This window comes from Ranitomeya variabilis, chromosome 5 (genome assembly GCF_051348905.1).
Source record: "Ranitomeya variabilis isolate aRanVar5 chromosome 5, aRanVar5.hap1, whole genome shotgun sequence".
Classification (NCBI taxonomy): Eukaryota; Metazoa; Chordata; class Amphibia; order Anura; family Dendrobatidae; genus Ranitomeya; species Ranitomeya variabilis.
This window is the reverse complement of record NC_135236.1, coordinates 341,210,224-341,233,587: the sequence shown is the minus strand read 5'-3', so window position 1 is coordinate 341,233,587 and position 23,364 is coordinate 341,210,224. Positions and strand designations below refer to the sequence as shown.

At 45.5% G+C, this 23,364-nt stretch overlaps 1 protein-coding gene across 1 annotated transcript in view; it reads left to right on the top strand.

Annotated features, from left to right (window-relative positions):
* Positions 1-23,364, top strand: part of MUC19 (mucin 19, oligomeric) — a 763,086-nt gene that overhangs the window by 402,205 nt on the left and 337,517 nt on the right. Inside the window, exons 36-37 of the mRNA XM_077264813.1 lie at positions 6,331-6,354; positions 6,514-6,549. Coding sequence (XP_077120928.1) covers positions 6,331-6,354; positions 6,514-6,549 — 60 coding nt within the window. The remainder of the gene's footprint in view (positions 1-6,330; positions 6,355-6,513; positions 6,550-23,364) is intronic.

The following is a 23,364-nucleotide window of genomic DNA, read 5'->3' as shown; positions in this document are numbered from 1 at the left end:
GAGCATGCTGATATAACATGAGTAGAATCACCACAATAGAAACACAACCCATTTTTCCGTCTAAAATTCTGCCGCTCGCTTCGGGACAGAATTCTATCACACTGCATACTCTCTGGCGACTTCTCAGTGGACACCGCCAGATGGTGCACTGGTTTGCGCTCCCGCAAACGCCTATCGATCTGAATAGCCATTGTCATGGACTCATTCAGACCCGCAGGCACAGGGAACCCCACCATAACATCCTTAATGGCATCAGAGAGACCCTCTCTGAAAGTCGCCGCCAGGGCGCACTCATTCCACTGAGTAAGCACAGACCATTTACGGAATCTTTGGCAGTAAATTTCCGCTTCATCTTGCCCCTGAGATAGGGACATCAAAGTTTTTTCTGCCTGAAGCTCCAAATGAGGTTCGTCATAAAGCAACCCCAAGGCCAGAAAAAACGCATCCACATTGAGCAACGCAGGATCCCCTGGTGTCAATGAAAAAGCCCAGTCCTGAGGGTCGCCCCGGAGCAAGGAAATCACAATCCTGACCTGCTGTGCAGGGTCTCCGGCAGAGCGAGATTTCAGAGACAAAAATAATTTGCAATTATTTCGAAAATTCTGAAACCCGGATCTATTCCCCGAGAAAAATTCCGGCAAAGGAATTCTCGGCTCAGATACAGGTGCATGACAAACAAAATCTTGCAAATTTTGTACCTTCGTGGCGAGATTATTCAAACCTGCAGTTACACTCTGAAGATCCATTACAAACAGGTGGACACAGAGCCATTCAAGGGTTAAGAGGAGGTAAGAAGCAGCTAGACAGCAATTAAGGGCTAGGCAGCAAAACTCTGAGGGGAAAGAAAAAAAAAAAAAAAAAATTTCCCTTCAACACTTCTTTTTCTCCTGCTTCAGCCCAAACAATTAACACTTTGCTGGCCGGTCAAACTGTCATGATCTCAATGGCAAGAGAACATAGCATAAGTATATATAGGAACTAGCTCTTGGAAGATGGGAACTGAGCTGACCATGAACTAAACCTAACGCACAACTAGCAGTGGCCGGGTAGCATGCCTACGTTGATTCTAGATGCCCAGCCCAGCCGGAGGACTAAATAAAGCTAGCAGAGGAAAATATTAGTCCTAGCTCACCTCTAGAGAAATACCCCGAAAGGAGACAGAGGCCCCCCACATGTATTGGCGGTGAGTTGAGATGAAATAACAAACGTAGTATGAAAATAGGTTTAGCAAATTTGAGGTCCACTTACTACATAGCAGAAGACAGAAAGGACACTTTCATGGCCAGCTGAAAACCCTATCAAAAACACCATCCAGAAATTACTTTAAAACTCTGGCATTAACTCATAACACCAGAGTGGCAATTCCCGTTCACAAGAGCTTTCCAGACACAGTAACGAAACTACAGCTGTGAACTGGAACAAAATGCAAAAACAAACATGGACAAGAGTCCAACTTATCTAGTAGTTGTCTAGGAGCAGGAACAAGCACAGAGAGGCTTCTGATAACATTGTTGACCGGCAAGCAACTAACAGAGCAGCAAGGTTATATAGCGACTCCCACATCTTGATGGGAACAGGTGAACAGAGAAGATGAAGACACCAGTTCAATTCCACCAGTAGCCACCGGGGGAGCCCAGAATCCAAATTCACAACAGACCCGACCTATAAAACTGGCCCACTAGTTAACCCCTTCAGTAAACACCGTAAGAAAAAAAAAAAAACGAGGCAAAAAACAACGCTTTATTATCATACCGCCGAACAAAAAGTGGAATAACACGCGATCAAAAAGACAGATATAAATAACCATGGTACCGCTGAAAGCATCATCTTGTCCCGCAAATAACGAGCCACGATACAGCATGATCAGCAAAAAAATAAAAAAGTTATAGTCCTGAGAATAAAGCGATGCAAAAATAATTATTTTTTTCATAAAATAGTTTTTATCATATAAAAGCGCCAAAACATAAAAAAATAATATAAATGAGATATCGCTGTAATCGTACTGACCCAACGAATAAAACTGCTTTATCAATTTTACCAAACGCGGAACGGTATAAACGCCTCCCCCAAAAGAAATTCATAAATAGCTGGTTTTTGGTCATTCTGCCTCACAAAAATCGGAATAAAAAGCGATCAAAAAATGTGACGTGCCTAAAAATGTTACCAATAAAAACGTCAACTCGTCCCGCAAAAAACAAGACCTCACATGACTCTGTGGACCAAAATATGGAAAATTTATAGCTCTCAAAATGTGGTAACGCAAAAAATATTTTTTGCAATAAAAAGCGTCTTACAGTGTGTGACGGCTGCCAATCATAAAAATCCGCTAAAAAACTCGCTATAAAAGTAAATCAAACCCCCCATCATCACCCCCTTAGTTAGGGAAAAATAAAAAAAATGTATTTATTTCCATTTTCCCATTAGGGCTAGGGTTAGGGTTAGGGTTGGGGCTAGGGTTAAGGCTACAGTTAGGGTTGGGGCTAAAGTTAGGGTTAGGGTTGGGGCTAAAGTTACGGTTAGGGTTTAGATTACATTTACGGTTGGGAATAGGGTTGGGATTAGGGTTAGGGGTGTGTCAGGGTTAGAGGTGTGGTTAGGGTTACTGTTGGGATTAGGGTTAGGGGTGTGTTTGGATTAGGGTTTCAGTTATAATTGGGGTTTTTCCACTGTTTCGGCACATCAGGGGCTCTCCAAACGCGACATGGCGTCCGATCTCAATTCCAGCCAATTCTGCGTTGAAAAAGTAAAACAGTGCTCCTTCCCTTCCGAGCTCTCCCGTGTGCCCAAACAGGGGTTTACCCCAACATATGGGGTATCAGCGTACTCAGGACAAATAGGACAACAACCTTTGGGGTCCAATTTCTCCTGTTACCCCTGGAAAAATACAAAACTGGGGGCTAAAAAATAATTTTTGTGGGGAAAAAAAAAAGATTTTTTATTTTCACGGCTCTGCGTTATAAACTGTAGTGAAACACTTGGGGGTTCAAAGTTCTTACAACACATCTAGATAAGTTCCTTGGGGGGTCTAGTTTCCAAAATGGGGTCACTTGTGCGGGGCTTCTACTGTTTAGGTACATTAGGGGCTCTGCAAACGCAATGTGATGCCTGCAGACCATTCCATCTAAGTCTGCATTCCAAATGGCGCTCCTTCCCTTCCGAGCCCTTCCATGCGTCCAAACGGTGGTTCCCCCCCACATATGGGGTATCAGCGCACTCAGGACAAATTGGACAACAACTTTTGAAGTCCAATTTCTCCTGTTACCCTCGGGAAAATACAAAACTGGGGGCTAAAAAATAATTTTTGTGGGAAAAAATTTTTGTTTTATTTTTACAGCTCTGCATTATAAACTTCTGTGAAGCCCTTGGTGGGTCAAAGCGCTCACCACACATCTAGATAAGTTCCTTAGGGGGTCTACTTTCCAACATGGTGTCACTTGTGGGGGGTTTCTACTGTTTAGGTACATTAGGGGCTCTGCAAACGCAATGTGACGCCTGCAGACCATTCCATCTAAGTCTGCATTCCAAATGGCGCTCCTTCCCTTCCGAGCCCTTCCATGCGTCCAAACGGTGGTTCCCCCCCACATATGGGGTATCAGCGCACTCAGGACAAATTGGACAACAACTTTTGGGGTCCAATTTCTCCTGTTACCCTCGGGAAAATACAAAACTGGGGGCTAAAAAATAATTTTTGTGGGAAAAAAATTTTGTTTTATTTTTACGGCTCTGCATTATAAACTTCTGTGAAGCCCTTGGTGGGTCAAAGCGCTCACCACACATCTAGATAAGTTCCTTAGGGGGTCTACTTTCCAACATGGTGTCACTTGTGGGGGGTTTCTACTGTTTAGGTACATTAGGGGCTCTGCAAACGCAATGTGATGCCTGCAGACCATTCCATCTAAGTCTGCATTCCAAATGGCGCTCCTTCCCTTCTGAGCCCTTCCATGCGTCCAAACGGTGGTTCCCCCCCACATATGGGGTACCAGCGCACTCAGGACAAATTGGACAACAACTTTCGGGGTCCAATTTCTCCTGTTACCCTCGGGAAAATACAAAACTGGGGGCTAAAAAATAATTTTGGTGGGAAAAAATTTTTGTTTTATTTTTACGGCTCTGCATTATAAACTTCTGTGAAGCTCTTGGTGGGTCAAAGCGCTCACCACACCTCTAGATAAGTTCCTTAGGGGGTCTACTTTCCAAAATGGTGTCACTTGTGGGGGGTTTCAATGTTTAGGCACATCAGGGGCTCCCCAAACGCAACATGGCGTCCCATCTCAATTCCAGTCAATTTTGCATTGAAAAGTCAAATGGCGCTCCTTCGCTTCCGAGCTCTGTCATGCGCCCAAACAGTGGTTTACCCCCACATATGGGGTATCAGCATACTCAGGACAAATTCTACAACAACTTTTGGGGTCCAATTTCTTCTCTTACCCTTGGGAAAATAAAAAATTGGGGGTGAAAAGATAATTTTTGTGAAAAAATATGATTTTTCATTTTTACGGTTCTGCATTATAAACTTCTGTGAAGCACTTGGTGGGTCAAAGTGCTCACCACACCTCTAGATAAGTTCCCTAGGGGGTCTACTTTCCAAAATGGTGTCACTTGTGGGGGGTTTCAATGTTTAGGCACATCAGGGGCTCCCCAAACGCAACATGGCGTCCCATCTCAATTCCAGTCAATTTTGCATTGAAAAGTCAAATGGCGCTCCTTCGCTTCCGAGCTCTGTCATGCGCCCAAACAGTGGTTTACCCCCACATGTGGGGTATCGTCGTACTCAGGACAAATTGTACAAAAACTTTTGGGGTCCATTTTCTCCTGTTACCCTTGATAAAATAAAACAAATTGGAGCTGAATTAAATTTTTTGTGAAAAAAAGTTAAATGTTAATTTTTATTTAAACATTCCAAAAATTCCTGTGAAACACCAGAAGGGTTAATAAACTTCTTAAATATGGTTTTTAGCACCTTGAGGGGTGCAGTTTTTAGAATGGTGTCACACTTGGGTATTTTCTATCATATAGACCCCTCAAAATGACTTCAAATGAGATGTGGTCCCTAAAAAAACAATGGTGTTGTAAAAATGAGAAATTGCTGGTCAACTTTTAACCCTTATAACTCCCTAACAAAAAAAATTTTGGTTCCAAAATTGTGCTGATGTAAAGTAGACATGTGGGAAATGTTACTTATTAAGTATTTTGTGTGACATATCTCTGTGATTTAATTGCATAAAAATTCAAAGTTGGAAAATTGCGAAATTTTCGAAATTTTCGCCAAATTTCCGTTTTTTTCACAAATAAACGCAGGTACTATCACAGAATTTTTACCACTATCCTGAAGTACAATATGTCACGAGAAAACAATGTCAGAATCACTGGGATCCGTGGAAGCGTTCCAGAGTTATAACCTCATAAAGGGACTGTGGTCAGAATTGTAAAAATTGGCCCGGTCATTAACGTGCAAACCACCCTTGGGGGTGAAGGGGTTAAAAACAGGGTGGCACATGTTAAGGAGCTGAAACTCCTAAACCATTCATCCAATTTTAATGTGGATACCCTCAAGTGAAAGCTGAAAGTCTGCACTTCAACTGCATCTGAATTGTTTTGTTTAAAATTCATTGTGGTAATATCTATAACCAAAATTAGAAAAATGTTGTCTCTGTCCAAATATATATGGACCTAACTGTACGTTATCCCCGGCAATGGAGGAGATGGAGAAATTCATTTCTCTGCCTCCTCCGCAGCTGTGCTCTGATCCTCCATGTGCAAGAGGCTCGGAGCACAGATGCATGACACTCTGCTCCTGCTCGCAGAAGAACAGGAGCCAAGAGTCATTAGCATATCGCATCCGATGCTCTCGCATTGGATGCCATATGCTAGTATGACCCCGGCCTTAGTGTTATACTTGAATAAACATATGTGATCTTCCAAGGGTTTTTTTATCGGCTCGGAAGCAAGCACGCATCTTCAATAAAAAAGTTAAAGAAAAAAATGGAAGCAATTAGAATGACACCTGATAAAAAAAATTGGTCAATTACTCACAGATGGTAACATCATATGAATGTGTGAGTCTATACTAAAAGTCACAGTCAACCCAACTCAACTTCACAAAAAAATGGTTGCAGAAATGTCTGTGACAATACCATGCATTTCAATAAAAGGATAGAATTTGACAAAGAGTACATTTGGATTAATGATATAAATGTCTGAAGAGTATGAAGTTTAGGTGGTATAATTTAATTTTTACCCATTTATTCAGGAAAACCATTTATACTGTCTTGATGATGATGCAACATATGTTTTGTGTAAATATTATTAAGTTGATTCATTTATTTTTAGAAAAACCTACTCCAACACCTACAGGTACAGTTAAAACACCTGTAATTTTATTGGTGTTATTTCATTTTATTTTCTTACATTTCACTTTTCATCTTATTTGTTTGCCGTGTTGCTGCAGATGAACTGCTGATTGATTACATTAAAACTTGTTGTATGTAATTTCAAGTAAATTCTTTCTTTCAGAGGAGCCAACACAATCAACATTCTCACACTACAAAGGTACAATGAGGACACAAATAAAATATCAATATTATATAGCATTAATTTTTTAAATAAATTTAGTGTGATTAAATTCTGAAGTAATAATTTAATCAAGCAAACTAGCAACTCACTCCACAGACATGGGTACAAAAAAATCGTGCAAGGATATTAACCAGGTAAAATACACCACTTACAAAGCAAAAAGGTAAAGGAAGCTCTAGGGATTCTAGTGTATCCAGTGCAGCATTTCAATTGTCAGAGTTCATGCATCGTCTGTTCGATATGATGCCAGGTACCATTGGCCTGGACACCGAATCAAAGTCCTGAAAATTAATCTACTCATCTCTAGGCATCTCTCCAAATATGCAATGTAAAAATTTAGTGAGTCTTAATTTACTCAGATTGCTATGTTTTGTCTTGTACAATGATATTTTATCTTTACAGGCCTTGAAAACCAAGCTTACATCAAAATTAAAATAAAACCTTTCCAGTTTTCTTAGATTCTCATGTACAGCACCTATTAAATTAATTCTCCTTGAAATCTCAACCACTTCTGTTGCAGACTTGTTTCTGTCACTTTTCTAACAGTTGTCAGAGCTTAGTAAAAGGGGCATTGACCAACCAGCATGCAACAAATTAACTGCTTTGCACTCCAGAAAACTGATATAAACTATGGCTGAAATCGGAACCAGCTCATATATACAGTAGCTAAGACAACTTACTGTGCCACAGACAGCATTAAAGTACAAGGCAAGTGACTTGATAAATCTGGTGCACCTTACACCAACAGTCTTTACAGATCCCCCTTATGATTGTTGCTGCAGATGTTCTGTTTGTAGAAACCTGTTAGTTCACATTAGAAGTTCAAATATATCTGTGGAAAATTATGCTGTGGATTCACTGCAAGTTTTACTCTTTGTATAAAATGAAATATGTAATGGAAATTGCAGCATTCCTGCGGAAGAATGAGCATGCTGTGTTTCATCTGACTGTGATCCGATTCTTTCGCATGAGAGTATCGCAGCACAGGTGTGAAGAAGACAGAGGACTTAATTTCTCCATCCTCTCCAAAGTCTCTGTGTAAATAGGACTGTACTTGGATGACAACCGACTGCAGTCTGATTTTCACATGCATTCAAAGACTTGTATGGGTGCACATGATCCGAATATCGGTTCCACACGCAGCATGCTGTGATTTTTTTCTCATGTCAGATCGACATGAGAAAAAAGTGCTAGTTGCCACTGCCGCATAGTATAATCTTGGCCTGAGTGCTCTCCCAAAAAAAACCCCCAGCGCTTACTCGTTTTGTACGCTCATGTAAGCGAGCCCTTTCAGATAGTAGGTTCCCTCCACAGATCCACACACTGCTTTTTAAGACCCTCATACATGTTGGATTAAAGTTAGCTATACCCATCCATTTCAGCAGGATTGGTTGACCATCTAAGGTGTGTGGGGGTCTCCCAACTCTATCCTGACAGATTATGTCAGAGGTCATAAGAATGAGAGAATTTAAATTCATTCTCTAGATCCTAATATTCTGAGGGTTGATAAGCCACTGCCAGTTTATTCTAGAAGTGGCTCTTTGGTAAAGAACACAGGAACCCCTTATCTAGCCTTAATAAATAATTTTTTGCCAAACGATAGTGCATGACCAGTGAATTCACCTTTTGTGCAAGATATAGAAGTTAATGATAAGGTGAAAGTATATTGTTACAGTTATTCTTCTTCTTAAAGTGAATTAGTTAAACAACTTGCATGAGTTAATGAATGAGTAGCATAGAGCAACATGAGATTGTAAACTAAAAACCTATAAACTAAGATACACATCCTAAGTAGAGATGAGCGAACTTGTTCGGAAAACGTTCATCAATGTCAAATTCGGCACGAACGTAGCACAATCGGATTTGTGTTCGGTTTCACCAGCATCTTTACTCAAAGTCGGTATAATTCAGTCACAGTTCAGTAAATCATCGCGTTTCCACTAATTCTTCTGTTATTACTTTGGCTAGGATGGTGATGTTGTTTGATGGGCAGAGGAATGGGGAGATGTGTTTGATGAGATACTAGTTTAGTGCACAGTCCAGACACCAGATCTTTTTTCATAATCCAAATTATTTGGGATATTAGTCTTGTGCAGGTACCAGACGTCATTTCATAATCGAAATCATTTGAGATAATAGTCTGGTGCAGGCACCAGCCCTCAATTCATAATTATATAGCTTTTGTGCTAATTCTATGTTCTAGCCACATTATATCAGCCAATAAATACTGATTCTTAATTTTGTTACAGGTGACTGGCAAGTTTTGGCCTAGGGATGTGAATCAGCTGGTTAAAAGAGGATAAGTGTACATACATGATTGTGAAAAAGTGAGGTTATGATGGAAGGGGTAATAGGCTTGGTGTTCGACATGTGCGTGTGTTAGGTATTGATATTAATGAAAGCTCAAGTGAACAAACATCATCTTATCCTATCCAAAGACAAATGACAACTGTCATGTTCCCAATGGCAGGGAATTAAACACATAACACGGGCAAAAACAGGACGAGCTCTAGGGTGATGGAACCTGAGCTGACCGCGATCCTGAACCTCAACACTCAACTAACAGCAGCTGGGGAACGTTCCTGGGGGGACTCTAGACATCTCGCGCCAGCCGGAGATCTAGCTACCCCTATCAGACGAATCACAGACCTATCTTGCCTCCGGAGAAATATTCCCACAGAAATAGCAGCCCCCCACATATAATGACGGTGAAATGAGAGGAAGGCACAAACGTAGTTATGAAAACAGATTCAGCAAAATGAGGCCCGCTTAAGCTAGATAGCAGAGGATACAAAAGGTGAACTGCGCGGTCAGCTTAAAACCCTTCAAAATACCATCCTGAAATTACTTGAACTCATGTGCCAACTCATGGTACATGAGTGGTAATTTCAGCCCACTAGAGCAACCAGCAGCAGAGAATTACATATCTGCAAGCTGGACTAAAAACATGAAAGCAAACATGAAACAGGGAAATCCAGACTTAGCTTGTCTTGAAGGCCTAGGAGCAGGTAGCAAAGGTAACAGAGACACACTGATACATTGATAGCCGGCAAGGGAATGACAGGAAAGCCAGGTTAAATAGGAAACACCCAGGCTCTGATGGACAGGTGGAAACCAGAGACCGCAACCCACCAAAGTCACCCAGTACCAGTTGTAACCACCAGAGGGAGCCCAAAAACAGAATCCACAACAGACAACATTTGTTTACTGGATGGGCTACTCGACTCTTTCTTTGGCAGCCACACAGTGATCCGCCTTGCAGATTAGGCTCGGAAAGAGCATATGCCCCAGTGGATGTCAAGTGCAACATCAAGTGGCCTGTCCTCCTCTTCCTCCACCTTAACATCACACACACAGTACACCCCAATCCGCATCACAAATTTCCAAGCACCCAACTGATTCTGGGGAACCAGAGATGGGCTATTATGCAGAGCTGTTTACACATTCTATTCCATGAGTATCAGAGACCTGCTCCAAAGATTCACAGAATCCAGAGGAAAGAAAGCATCTTCACTGATTCCCAAAACTGTTTTAATGTTGAATCTGGGGCTGGACGAAGTAGGGTGAAAGCAGAATCCTGGGCCTTGTCACCAGACGTTAACCACCGGGGGTGGAGTCAATCCTGATGAGACTCAGGTACCACTGGTACACTGTGACTGTACTGTACTGTAGTGTCAAGGCAGTATGTGGTGGAGGGTGACACTCAGGGTGAGGAGCTTGAGAACAGAGAGAATAACGATGAGGTTGTAGATCCCATTTGGTGAGAATTCAGAGGTGCCCAGCTCAGTAGCTTAGCAGAGGAGGTGGAGGAGAAGGAAGACGAGGAGGTTATGTTGTGGCTTCCTGAACTGACACAAAGTAATGCAAACACGATATGCACTGCATCCTCAGCCACAACTCTGGCTGTGGTCAGCACCAGTTGCGAGTGTGCAGTTTGCAGGGGCAGCAAGGGATGCCCAGCCTGGGCCTTTTTTGAGAACTTAAAGGAAAACCCAACTCAGGTTATCTGGGAAATTTGCAAAAAAAAAAAATCAGTAGAGGCAAAAATTGCAATAATTTGACAACTACATTCATGAACCACCTCATGCGCGATCAACATGAATTAGTCTGAGAATCTCACTGTGCTAAAATGCTGACTAGCGCCAACCACCAACCGCATCTGCTGCTTCTTCCTCCTCCATCACTGTGCCAAATGTTCTTACATGGGTCTCAGGCCGTAGCATACCTTCTAAGGTCGGGGTGAGTGAGTACCAGTCAGTTGTTATAGAAGTGGATATGACTGCTGTTTTTGTGTCACTTAGCACAACACATCCTTCTCAATCCATCTCCCCCTGCCACTCACTCACAGTCCAGCAGTTTGTCCTGTTTACCCTAATCCACCATCTCTTAGCACAGCAGCCACAGTTGTGGTCACGTAAAAGAATGTTTTGTTACATCTCGCTGACTGGAAACTGGGTGACTCTGGTGGCTGATGGGGCAGCCAGTCAAGGAGCTGCTCCACAAGTCTTTGAATCCCCAAGAATTGCAGACAAACCTCTGTAGCTAACACTTCTTCCATTGCATCTGGCTCCTCCACCTCCTCTAGGGCCTCCACCTGTGCTCTCAACCTCTCTCTTAAGACACACATTCAAACAGTGCAGAGCAAATCCCCACCACCTCCATATGGCGCAGCCAGGGCTCACCGCAATCAGGCAGTGTTAAAATTAATACGCCTTGGAGATCGCAGTCATACAGCTGAAGAGTTTTGAACAGCTCCCCAGGACAAGTTTGAGCAATGGCTGTTTCCAATGAACCTGGAACCAGGGAAGGCTGTGTGCAATAACAGTGTAAACCTGGTGACGACCTTACGCTGGGGCAACCTCACACTCGTGCTTTGCATAGGTCATGTGCCTTAACCTGGTGGTACAGAAATTTCTATGCAACTATCCTGGCCTGAGTGCGCTGCTGCAGAAAGCATGGTCGCTGTGTGCTCTCTTCCACTAATAGCACCTCGTAGGTCATCAACTTGCATCGCTACAGAGGTCTTTTGGCCTATTGGTTAACTGTTTGATTTGTGATGTCCTGACACAGTGGAATTCCACTCTGCACATGTTGCAGTGACTGTGGGAGCAGCGAAAAGCCCTGGTGCAGTATGTCCTTTTGCAAAGTCTAGGCCAGAGCAGTATGTACGTGGTGCAAATCACGCTTGCAGATTGGGCGCCAATGAAGGACCTCTACACCTTTCTGTACAATTTTGAAATGGCTACTAAGATGGTTAGCTCTGACGATAACATTGTAATAATTATAGGGGATAACTCAGGAGACTCCTTGCGTGGAACAAGACAACTACAGGACACAGTTTTATAAGTGGTAAAGTCTATATTATCACACGGTGATTCAAACAGGTGCAGAGAGAAACTCAAGTCCACAACACTTGGTGCAAATATCAAATGCAGCTCAGCAGTCTATAGGAAACTTCAGAGGAAAATGCAATCACTCAGAAAGTCTATGAAGCACAATTATTCTTGAGGATACTTGACACGAATAAATCCTTGTCTTAGGCCAAACACAGATAGATAAGCTTATAAGGCAGTTCAAATAATATCTTAGCTCAACCAGGGAGGCTTGGTTAATAGTCTCAGGTTTTTGCAGAGCAGCAAACAGCTTACATGTCCAGCAAATGCAGATGGAAGTAAATACGAGCAGCAGATGAAGGAGGATTACTGGAACTGGTGTATGCAGCAGGAACTCAGAGCAGAGTAGCAGGATCACCACACAGGTTCACAGGAGCAGGTATATAGCCAGGGAGTAATCAGAGGTCAGGAGCTGGATGCAAGGCAGAATACTCTAGCACAGACTGAAGGCTGGGGTGGAGTTTTATAGCAGGAAGACACAGTGCACATGAGACCAAAGACGCCATCTTGGAAAAGGGCAGTAATGCACAAAAGGTAAAAAATGTTCAGAGTCCTGACAACCATCATAAGCATCACTATTTTGGTCATCTACATTTTCGAGCATACTTTGAATAGTCTGTGTGAGGAGGTGGTGGTCCTAGAGGAAGAGGTGGAAGTAAAGGAGGATTCAGAAGGGATAACAATATCTCAAATTTCTGGACCGTCATCACCCAGGCGGGTGCCATGGGAGGGTGACTTAGAGAGATCAAGGAGGCTCATGGTACTAGACAAACTGTTAGTGAAGGTGCAGGAGCCCAAGAACAAATGGAGTAGGGTGAGGTGATTGATGCGCAACAGTCAGGAGATGAATATGATAATGATCCCCTCTCTTTTCCCCCCACATCTGAAAGTGATGCGCGCATGCTGGAGTATTGAAACATGCTCGTAGATAATCTTAAGAGTGGTTTTCCCCAAGACAGCAGTGAGACACGCAATGCGCATCCCAGTTCTAGACGTCCAACCCTGAGAATGTCAAGGCATCATTGCCAAAACATTAGCAGCAGCAGTCTAAGTGGCATAAGCAACTTCTGTGAGTCGTTTCACACATTTTTTTAGACCAGCCATGCACCAGCAGAACAGAGCACAAGTCTGACACATTGTAAATAACTGGAGAGGATGGTGCAGGAATAGCTGGAGATCAATATCAATGCCACACGGGGTGGGGGTGGGTGGTTTGGACCCTTTTGCATTTGAGCTTGCCTGTCACGCCTTGGAGGCTTTGTCATTATGTCTGGCACCTAGTGTTCTCTCAGAATGTGTCTTCAGCGCTGCTGGTGGTATGGTGGTATCCTGATCGTTAAACACATCTGGCTGTACCCTGAAAGTGTAGACCACCTAGTTTTAATGAAAATTAACAAGTTATGTATCACCAATAACAACCACACAGTCGCAGACTGGGCAGACTAGGTGATGGTGTTATCTTTAGTGCCATGCATTGATCTTGCGTTATTGCAGTCTTTCCATCTTTGTGGTGTCTTCTGTGCCTGCTGTTGCTACTGCTGCTGATTAGGGTTGAGCGAAACAGATCGGCACTTTTCAAAAGTCGCCGACTTTTAGCAAAGTCGGGTTTCGTGAAACCCGACCCGATCCCAGCTATGCACACTGTCAGATCAACGATCTGATCTAAAACAGTGATGTCCCACCCTGGGACAATAGTAGAAAGTAAAAAAAAAAAAAATAGGATGTATAAAAATAAAATAAAAAAATCCCCAAATAAAGAAAAAAAAAAACATTTCCCAATAAATCCATTTATTTATTTAAATAAAAAAAAACAATAAAAGTACACATATTTGGTATCGCCACGTCCGTAACGACCAACTTTATAAAACTATCCCACTAGTTAACCCCTTCAGTGAACACCGCAAAAAAAATAAATAAAAAACAAGGCAAAAAACAACGCTTTATTATCATACAGGCGAACAAAAAGTGGAATAACACGCGATCAAAAAAACGGATATAAATAACCATGGTACCGCTGAAAACGTCATCTTGTCCCGCAAAAAAAAAGCCACCATACCAGTTTTTATTGTGTAAAAGCGCCAAAACATAAAAAAATTACATAAATGAGGTATCGCTGTAATCGTACTGACCTGAAGAATAAAGCTGCTTTATCAATTTTACCCCACGTGGAATGGTATAAACGCCCCCCCCCTAAAAGAATTTCAGGAATTGCTGGTTTTTGTTCATTCCGCCTCCCAAAAATCGGAATAAAAAGCTATCAAAAAATGTCATGTGCCCAAAAATGGTACCAATAAAAACGTCAACTCGTCCCGCAAAAAACAAGATCTCACATGACTCTGTGGGCCAAAATATGGATAAATTATAGCTCACAAAATGTGGTGATGCAAAAACTATTTTTTGCAATAAAAAACGTCTTTTAGTGTGTGATGGCTGCCAACCATAAAAATCCGCCAAAAAACACTATAAAAGTAAATCAAACCCCCCTTCATCACCCCCTTAGTTAGGGAAAAATAATAAAATTTAAAAAAATGTATGTATTTCCATTTTCCCATTAGGGTTAGGGTTAGGGTTAGGGTTAGGGCTAGGGTTAGGGCTAGGGTTAGGGTTAGGGCTAGGGTTAGGACTGGGGTTAAGGTTGGGGTTAGGATTTCAGTTAGAATTGGGGAGTTTCCACTGTTTAGGCACATCAGGGGCTCTCCAAACGCGACATGGCGTCCGATCTCAATTCCAGCCAATTCTGCTTTGAAAAACTAACACAGTGCTCCTTCCCTTCCGAGTTCTCCTGTGCGCCCAAACAGTGGTTCCCCCCAACATATGGGGTATCAGCGTTCTCAGGACAAGTTGGACAACAACGTTTGTGGTCCAATTTGTCCTGTTACCCTTGGGAAAATAAAAACGTGGGGGCTAAAATATCATTTTCGTGGAAAAAAAAGGATTTTTTATTTTCACGGCTCTGCGTTATAAACTGTAGTGAAACACTTGTTGGTTCAAAGTTCTCACAACACATCTAGATAAGTTCCTTGGGGGGTCTAGTTTCCAATATGGGGTCACTTCTGCCGTGCGCCAAAACAGTAGTTCCCCCCCATGTATGGGATATCAGCGTACTCAGGACAAATTGGACAATAACTTTTGTGGTCCAATTTCTCCTGTTACACCTTGGGAAAAAAAAATTGCGGGCTGAAACATCATTTTGTGGAAAGAACAAATTAATTTTTTAATTTTCACAGCGCTACATTCTAAACTTTAGTGAATTAATTGGGGGTTAAAAGTGCTCACCACACATCCAGATAAGTTCCTTAGGGGGTCTTCTTTTCAAAATGGGGTCCATTGTGGAGGGTTTCCACTGTTTAGGCATGTCAGGGGCTCTCCAAACGCGACATGGGTTCCGATCTCAATTCCAGCCAATTTTGCATTGAAAAGTCAAACGGCGCTCCTTCCCTTCCGAGCTCTGCCATGTGCTCAAACAGTGGTTTATCCCCATATATGAAGTATCAGCGTACTCAGGACAAATTGCACAACAACATTTGAGTTCCAATTTATCCTGTTACCCTTGGGAAAATAAAAATTTTGGGGCAAAAAGATCATTTTTTGTGAAAATTAATATGAAATTTTTTTTACGGCTCTACATTATAAACTTCTGTGAAGCACTTGGAGGTTCAAAGTGCTCACCACACATCTAGATTAGTTCCTTAGAGGGTCTACTTTCTAAAATGGTGTCACTTGTGGGGGCTTCCACTGTTTAGGCACGTCAGGGGCTCTCCAATCGAGCCATGGGTTCCGATCTCAATTCCAGCAAATCTTGCATTGAAAAGTCAAATGGCGCTCCTTCCCTTCCGAGCTCTGCCATGTGCCCAATCAATGGTTTACCCCAACATATGGGGTATCGGCGTACTCAGGACAAATTGTACAACGACTTTTGTGGTCCAATTTCTCCTGTTACCCTTGGTAAAATAAAACAAATTGGATCTGAAGTAAACATTTTGTGAAAAAAAAGTTAAATGTTCAATTTTTTTTAAACATTCCAAAAATTCCTGTGAAGCACCTGAGGGGTTAATAAACTTTTTGAATGTGGTTTTGAGTACCTTGAGGGGTGCAGTTTTTAGAATGTTGTCACTTTTGGGCATTTTCTGTCATATAGACCCCTCAAAGTCACTTCAAGTGTGAGGTGGTCCGTAAAAAAAATGGTTTTGCAAATTTTGTTGCAAAAATAAGAAATCGCTGGTCAACTTTTAACCCTAATAACTCCCTAACAAAAAAAAATTATGTTTCCAAAATTGTGCTGATGTAAAGCAGACATGTGGGAAATGTTGTTTATTAACTATATTATGTGATATAACTCTCTAATTTAAGGGCATAAAAACTAAAAGTTTGAAAATTGCTAAATTTTCATAATTTTCAACAAATTTTTTGTTTTTTTCACAAATAAATGCAAGTCATATCAAAGAAGTTTTACCACTATCATGAAGTACAATATGTCACGAGAAAACAGTGTCAGAATCACCAGGATCCATTGAAGCGTTTCAGAGTTATGACCTCATAAAGTGACAGTGGTCAGAATTGTAAAAATTGGCCCTGTCACTTAGGTGAAAACAGGCTTCGGGGTGAAGGGGTTAAGAATGCAGCATGTCCTTGCATTGCTGAAACAATGCAAGGACAATGCAGGTGACCTGCCAGTGACCTCAGGTGTAGATTTGGTCAGAATTTTACCTGCATAAAATCCTGACCAAATCCTGAGGCAATCCTGAATGTGGACACTTAGGGTATGTGTCCACGTGCCGTTTTACATCCGGAATAGCAGCGGATTGAATGCTGCGTGGGGCCGCAGTATTCAATCCACAGCGTCCAGATGTTACAGCAGAGTGGAGGGGATTTTATGAAATCCCATCTCCACTATGCGTGGTAACACGCACCCAGCGGCCCTGCGATTACGGATATGCGGCACGTCTTTTTAGATCTCAGTGATGCTGCGCCGCCGTAAGGTAAATCACAGGGCCCTATGTGTGGGGTGCGATGATGCCACATGTGTGCAATGAACACATCCGGCATCATCGCGTCTCCAGAAGGGGAGCGGAGCTTTGGTCGGAGCAAGTTTGCCGCTCCGTCCAAACCGCCGGCCATCCTGAAAGTGGACACTGTCACGATTCACACCGTGACTGTCACCAATTGTCAAGGTCCCTTAGCCGCTGCCCACAATATGTCACGGATTGGGGTGACTTTAGACCAGCAGACGGCTATCACATGTGCAGGGGCTTATCCTAGTTATCCCTCCACTGCCACAATGTGATGAAAAAACACCCACGAGGCTATTGACCTCTTAGTTTACAGCAGGGGCTTATTTTAGGTATCCCACTGCTCTTCAGTATACCATGAACTGCAGGGATTTGTGTCTATCCCGCTTACAGTTCCACTTAACACTTGCAGCTCTCTGGCGCCCCCCTTACTCTCAGGTCAGATTAGGTACTGCACCTGGGGTAATTAGTCGCCAGAAAGGCTGCCTGCTATGTACTGGCTATTGGGCGCACTGCAGCAACGCGATAACTACTCCCACTCAGGCAGGAACAATAATTATCAAGCCGCAGTCGCTACAGTGACCCCCCCAAAAAGCCGGCACACGGTAAGCTGCCACCAGCGCCGATTAAACGGGTTCGGCTGCTAACCCAAAACAGTAGCGTAAATTCCCTTCAAAGACAGGGTACGTTTTTAGAGCATGGAGAACGAACTAGTAATAACTATGATACCCCATAAATGATTTTTAGGCAGTGTTTATAAAATATTTTACAAAGATGTTACAAATGAGACAATTGCAAATATGTACAAGGTAATTATGAAAATAAAAGGATTAAAGGAAGAAACGGTAACACTCACATATTCTCAGATCATTGCATTGCAGGCTAGGCTAGGAGAGCTTTCCATCTATCCCAGTGCATTGGCACTCGCAGTCTGGTCGCTTCAGGTAAAAACTCCCAACTCCCCTCTCTTGGATGCCTGCCAGCACTTAAAACCTACAGTCTGTGACCTCACAGAAAGGGCTTGGTTTTCCAACTCCTCCTACCTCTTCGGTTTCACTAACTGGGCATTAAATATATCTGATGCCCGTAACTTCGCCACCGAACATAAAATAATCGCACCATACCCATCGTTCATCTCATAGTATCGTGGGCATTCCGATGAGATCAAATATGTCCTATTTGTCACGCACACTGACAGAGAAATCCCCACCTCTGTACCAGATGGAGCTACAAGCCTGTGATTAGAGTGATGCGTAGATCCTCCGAGTGTGATTATGACGATATATTTTGGTGTTCGTAACTTAAACGGTTTGCATAATATCTTCCAAAAACAGAACAAAGACCTTCTATGCGTTCTAGAAGTTTCTCTAACAGTTCCTGCTAACACAAATTTCTCTTGCAGCTATGCTAGTCGTAAATACCTTTCGTCAATAAAACTCCCCCCACAAGGCAAGCTCTTCTACACAGACAGATAGAAACACAGGAAAGGAAAGAGAACCAGAGAGAGGGGGGGGGGTTTAGCCCCCGCATGCTAGCAAGAAAACTAACTTATGATATTTCATACCATATCGTGACACCTCCCCCTTTTGGCGTGCGCTACGGCGGCAGGACCTCTCGGTATGCCTCCATGCGCACCTCCGTGGGTTCACCCTGGCGGGAGAGTCCATCTGCATTACCATGCTCTTTGCCCGCTTTGTGTTTAACGGTGAAGTCAAATTGCTGAAGGGCAAGGCTCCAGCGTAGCAACCTGCCATTGGTTCCACACATGGTGCTTAGCCAGCGCAGAGGGTTGTGGTCGGTCACCACGGTGAAGGTGCGACCGTACAAGTAGGGCTGCAAGCGCTGCAGGGCCCAGACTATGGCCAGGCACTCCTTCTCAATGGTGGAGTAGGCCACTTCCCTCGGCAAAAGTTTCCGGCTCAGGTACAACACGGGGTGCTCTTGGTCCTCCGAGTCCACCTGGCTGAGCACAGCACCAAGGCCAAACTCGCTGGCGTCGGTCTGTACCAAGAATAGTCGACTGCTGTCGACTGCTTTCAACACAGGGGCGTTGCACAGTGCGGTTTTCAACGCCTGGAAGGCCCCCTCACAGCCATCTGTCCAGTTGACGATGTGGGGTAGCTTCTTCCTGGTGAGGTCCGTCAAAGGTTTTGCCAGGCTACTATAGTGCTGCACGAAGCGCCTATAGTACCCTGCAGTGCCCAGGAAGGACATCACCTGTTTCTTGTTCCTGGGAGTGGGCCAGTTCACGATCACGCCCACTTTGTCAGGCTCCGGTTTCAGGGTGCCTCCGCCTACCCGGTGCCCCAGGTAGTGAACCTCCCTCATGCCCATCTGGCACTTTCCCGGCTTGATAGTCAGTCCTGCTCGGTGAATTCGCCCGAGCACCTCCTCGAGATGCTGCAGGTGTTCATCCCAGGAAGGACTGAAGATGGCAATGTCATCTAAGTACGCCACGGCGTACTTCTCCAGTCCCTGAAGCAGGAGATTGACCATCCGCTGGAAAGTGGCAGGGGCATTCTTCATGCCGAAGGGCATGACCGTGGACTCGTACAGTCCAAAGGGTGTGATAAAGGCGGACTTCTCCTGCGCCTCGGGGCTCAGGGGAATCTGCCAGTATCCGCGACTCAGATCCATGATTGTCAGGTATTTTGCGCCAGCTAACTTCTCAAGCAGCTCTTCGATGCGCGGCATTGGGTGCGCGTCAGAGGCTGTAATGGCGTTGAGCCCCCTGTAGTCCACGCAGAACCGGGTGGTCCGGTCCTTCTTTGGCACGAGAACTACAGGTGAGGCCCATGCGCTCTTTGACCGTCGAATCACCCCCAGCTGTAACATCTCATCGATCTCCTGGCGCATAATCTGCTGCACCTGGTCAGAGATTCGATAGGGTGTTCGCCGTAGTGGGGCGTGATTCCCGGTGTCCACCTCGTGGACGGCTAACTCAGTCCTTCCAGGCCGGTTGGAGAACACGACCCGGAAGGGTTCCAGCATGGTTTGCAACTGCAACCGCTGTGGTTCATCTAGCGAGGCGCTTACCTCCACGTCCTCAATGGACCCATGGGCCTTGGCTTGGGCCAGCATGTCCAGGAGGGTGTCTTCCTCCCCTTCTTCGGGTGCGCTGCAGACCGGTAGGACGAAAGGTTCGCGTTCGTGATGAGCCTTCATCATGTTGACGTGAAAGGCCTTTCGCCTACCCCGAGTGTGGTCAAGCGTGACCACATAGGTGACCGGGTTGAGCTGTTGGTGGACGACGTACGGGCCCTCCCAGGCTGCCTGAAGCTTATCCGTTGGTACAGGAACCAGCACCCACACCTTTTGACCCACGTGGTAGGTCCGCTCCCGGGCGTTCTGGTCGTACCAGTGCTTCTGATCAGCCTGAGCCTGCGTCATGTTGTCATGCACCAACTGCGTCAAGGTCTGCATCTTGTCACGGAAGCGCATGACATACTCCACTATGGACACTTCAGAAGGGTTCGGCTCCTCTTCCCAGGATTCTCTTACCAACCCAAGGGGTCCCCGGACTCGCCTGCCGTACAGGAGCTCGAAGGGGGAGAACCCCGTCGAGGCCTGCGGAACCTCTCTGTAAGCGAATAGCAGGTGTGGGAGGTACCGCTCCCAGTCGCGCCCTTGTGTCTCAACCAGCATGCGTAGCATCTGTTTGAGGGTACCATTGAAGCGTTCACACAAGCCATTGGTCTGTGGGTGATACGCACTCGATACCAGGTGCTTCACCTGCATTTTCTCACAGAGAGCCTCCATTAGGTGAGACATAAATTGGGTCCCTCGATCAGTAAGCATTTCCCTGGGAAATCCTACCCGTGAAAAGATGGCCAACAGGGCATCCGCCACCTTATCTGCCCTAGTTGACGACAGAGCTACTGCCTCTGGGTACCGGGTAGCGTAGTCTACCACAGTAAGAATAAATCGCTTTCCAGAGCTGCTGGAGACGGCCAGCGGGCCCACAATGTCCACCGCAATCCTCTGGAAAGGCTCCTCTATCACTGGCAAAGGGATCAGGGGAGCCTTAAGAGCAGGCCCCGCCTTCCCCACTCTTTGACAGGTGACACAGGAGCGGCAGTAGTTTGACACATCTGTCCCCATCTTAGGCCAATAGAAGTGTTGAGACAGCCGGGCCTTAGTTTTGCTGATACCCAAGTGTCCAGCTAGCGGGATCTCATGGGCAATCCGCAACAACTCACCCCGGAATTGCTGTGGGACGACCAGCTGTCTTTCCCTCAACCACTCCTTTTGTGATTCTCCGGGTACTGTCTCCCGGTACAACCTTCCTCCTTCCCAGAACACCTTCTCCTTATCAGTCTCGGAGAAGCGCGTCCCGGCGAGTTGTCTCAAACTCTCTAGGCTCGCATCTGTGTGCAGAGCGGCCTGAAACTCCTGGCTAGGGGAAGCCAAAAGCGATGTCAGGGTCCCTTCCCCACGGGAGCCCTCTGGGACCTGCACTGGGTCCACCTCTGGTTCAGTCATACTGATGACTGAGGAGGGTCCGGAAGGCAGACAGGTATCTGTGTTCCGGGCACTCTGACTGCGGGTGACAGCAGCTACGTAGGCTGTCTCCCCGGGGATTTCTACAGACCCAACAGCCGACGCTGCTATGGGCTCTACCTCCCCATCCACCCCCGTTACCTCAGGAGCATTGCTACTTATGGGCCAGTTACCTTCCTCGGTGGCACTGGTCAATTTCATGGCGTCACCTGTCTCACGGTTCCCATGTATCTCCCCATTTCTTGTAGCACCGACACTTGCCCCTGCTAGGGGTTCCTCAGCCGTCTCACTCCGCAGAGCAACGTGGCTGAGCACTCCTGTACCTATGGACACATCAACTTTTACAGAAACATCATTATCAGATACAGTTGGCACAGGTACAACATTTTCACCATCAATCCTAGGGAAAAAATGGTTAGCAGATGCATCACTACAAGATAAAGCATGGTCAGGTAACACATGCGATTTCCCATCATCATCATCATCATCATCCCCAGGGTTAACTTTACCCTCATTAGTAGATTGGGGAGGAGGGTCATCCACGAAGTATGCAACCAACCTCCCCAAATCAGTCCCCAACAAAACATCAGTGGGCAAATTATCAGACAGCCCCACTTCCTTCACCCCGCTCCCAGCACCCCAATCAATAAAAACCCGGGCCATCGGTAAGGGACAGCTGATGCCCCCAATCCCAGTGACAGTTAGGGTTTTCCCCGGAATGATTTCTTCAGGGGCCGCCAGTTCGGGTCGGATGAGGGTTCGTTCAGCCCCGGTGTCCTTGAGGCCTGTAGCAACACGACCTCCCACAGTGACATGCTGTACGTTATCACACCCCCTCCCAACCACACCACCCACCAAAAGAACGGCTGCATTAGGCCCTGGGGCCTGGGATGAGGGGTTCTTCTGCCTGGCTGGACATTGGTGACTGAGGTGTCCAGTCTGCCTGCAGTGGTAACACTGGCGATGTTCGGTGGTAGGTCTGGTGCTGTTGGCCACGGGGACAGGACCTCTGGTGTGTTGGCTGGCAGGGGTACTGGCGTTGGCTGCAGGCTTACCCCCTCTCCAGCTGGTGGTGACTGGCTTCCGCACTTCCGATCTACGGTTGGCCTCATAGGCATCGGCAATCTGCGCTGCTTTCGTCACGTCTTTGGGTTCTCTGTCCATCACAAACTGTCGCACCTCAGTTGGGCAAAGACGGAAGAACTGGTCTTTGATCATCAGGTCTCGCAGCTGTACAAAGGTGGTCACTGACAGTCCTTGGGTCCACTGGTCAAAGTGGGTCCCCAGTCCATGCACCACATCACTGTAACTGTCGTGTGGGCCACGTTGGAGGGTCCGAAACTTTTTACGGTACACCTCGGGTGTAAGCTGGTACTTGGCTATCAGAGCCTGCTTGATGGCCTCATAGTCACCATCTTGTTCTTGAGGGAGTGCAGCAAACGCCTCCAGAGCTTTTCCTCTCAGCCCTGGTGTCAGGTACCGTGCCCATTCTTGTGTAGGCAGCTGGTACTGTCTGCAGGCTTTCTCAAAGGCCCGCAGAAAAGTGTCCAAGTCCCCATCCTTTTCCATAACAGGAAAGTGGTCGGGTCGGGGTTTTGGTGTCTGAGCGCTGCTGGGCTCACGGCTGGACTGGGACGACCCCTGCATTTGCAGTTGGGCCATCTGCAGCTGGTACTCCCGCTGCGCTTGGGCCTCTCGCTCGGCTCGCTGGGCCTGGGCCTCTCGCTCGGCTCGGGCCTCGGCCTCCTGCCGGTATTGCTGAATCAGCTGCAGACGTCTCTCTAGATCATCTGCGGGGCATTGTTGCAGAGCCAGCTGCAGGAGGAGGTCTGCGCCCCCTTGGTTGCCAGTAGGGCCCGTATTCAGTGGTTGGACCTCTGCGGCAGCAC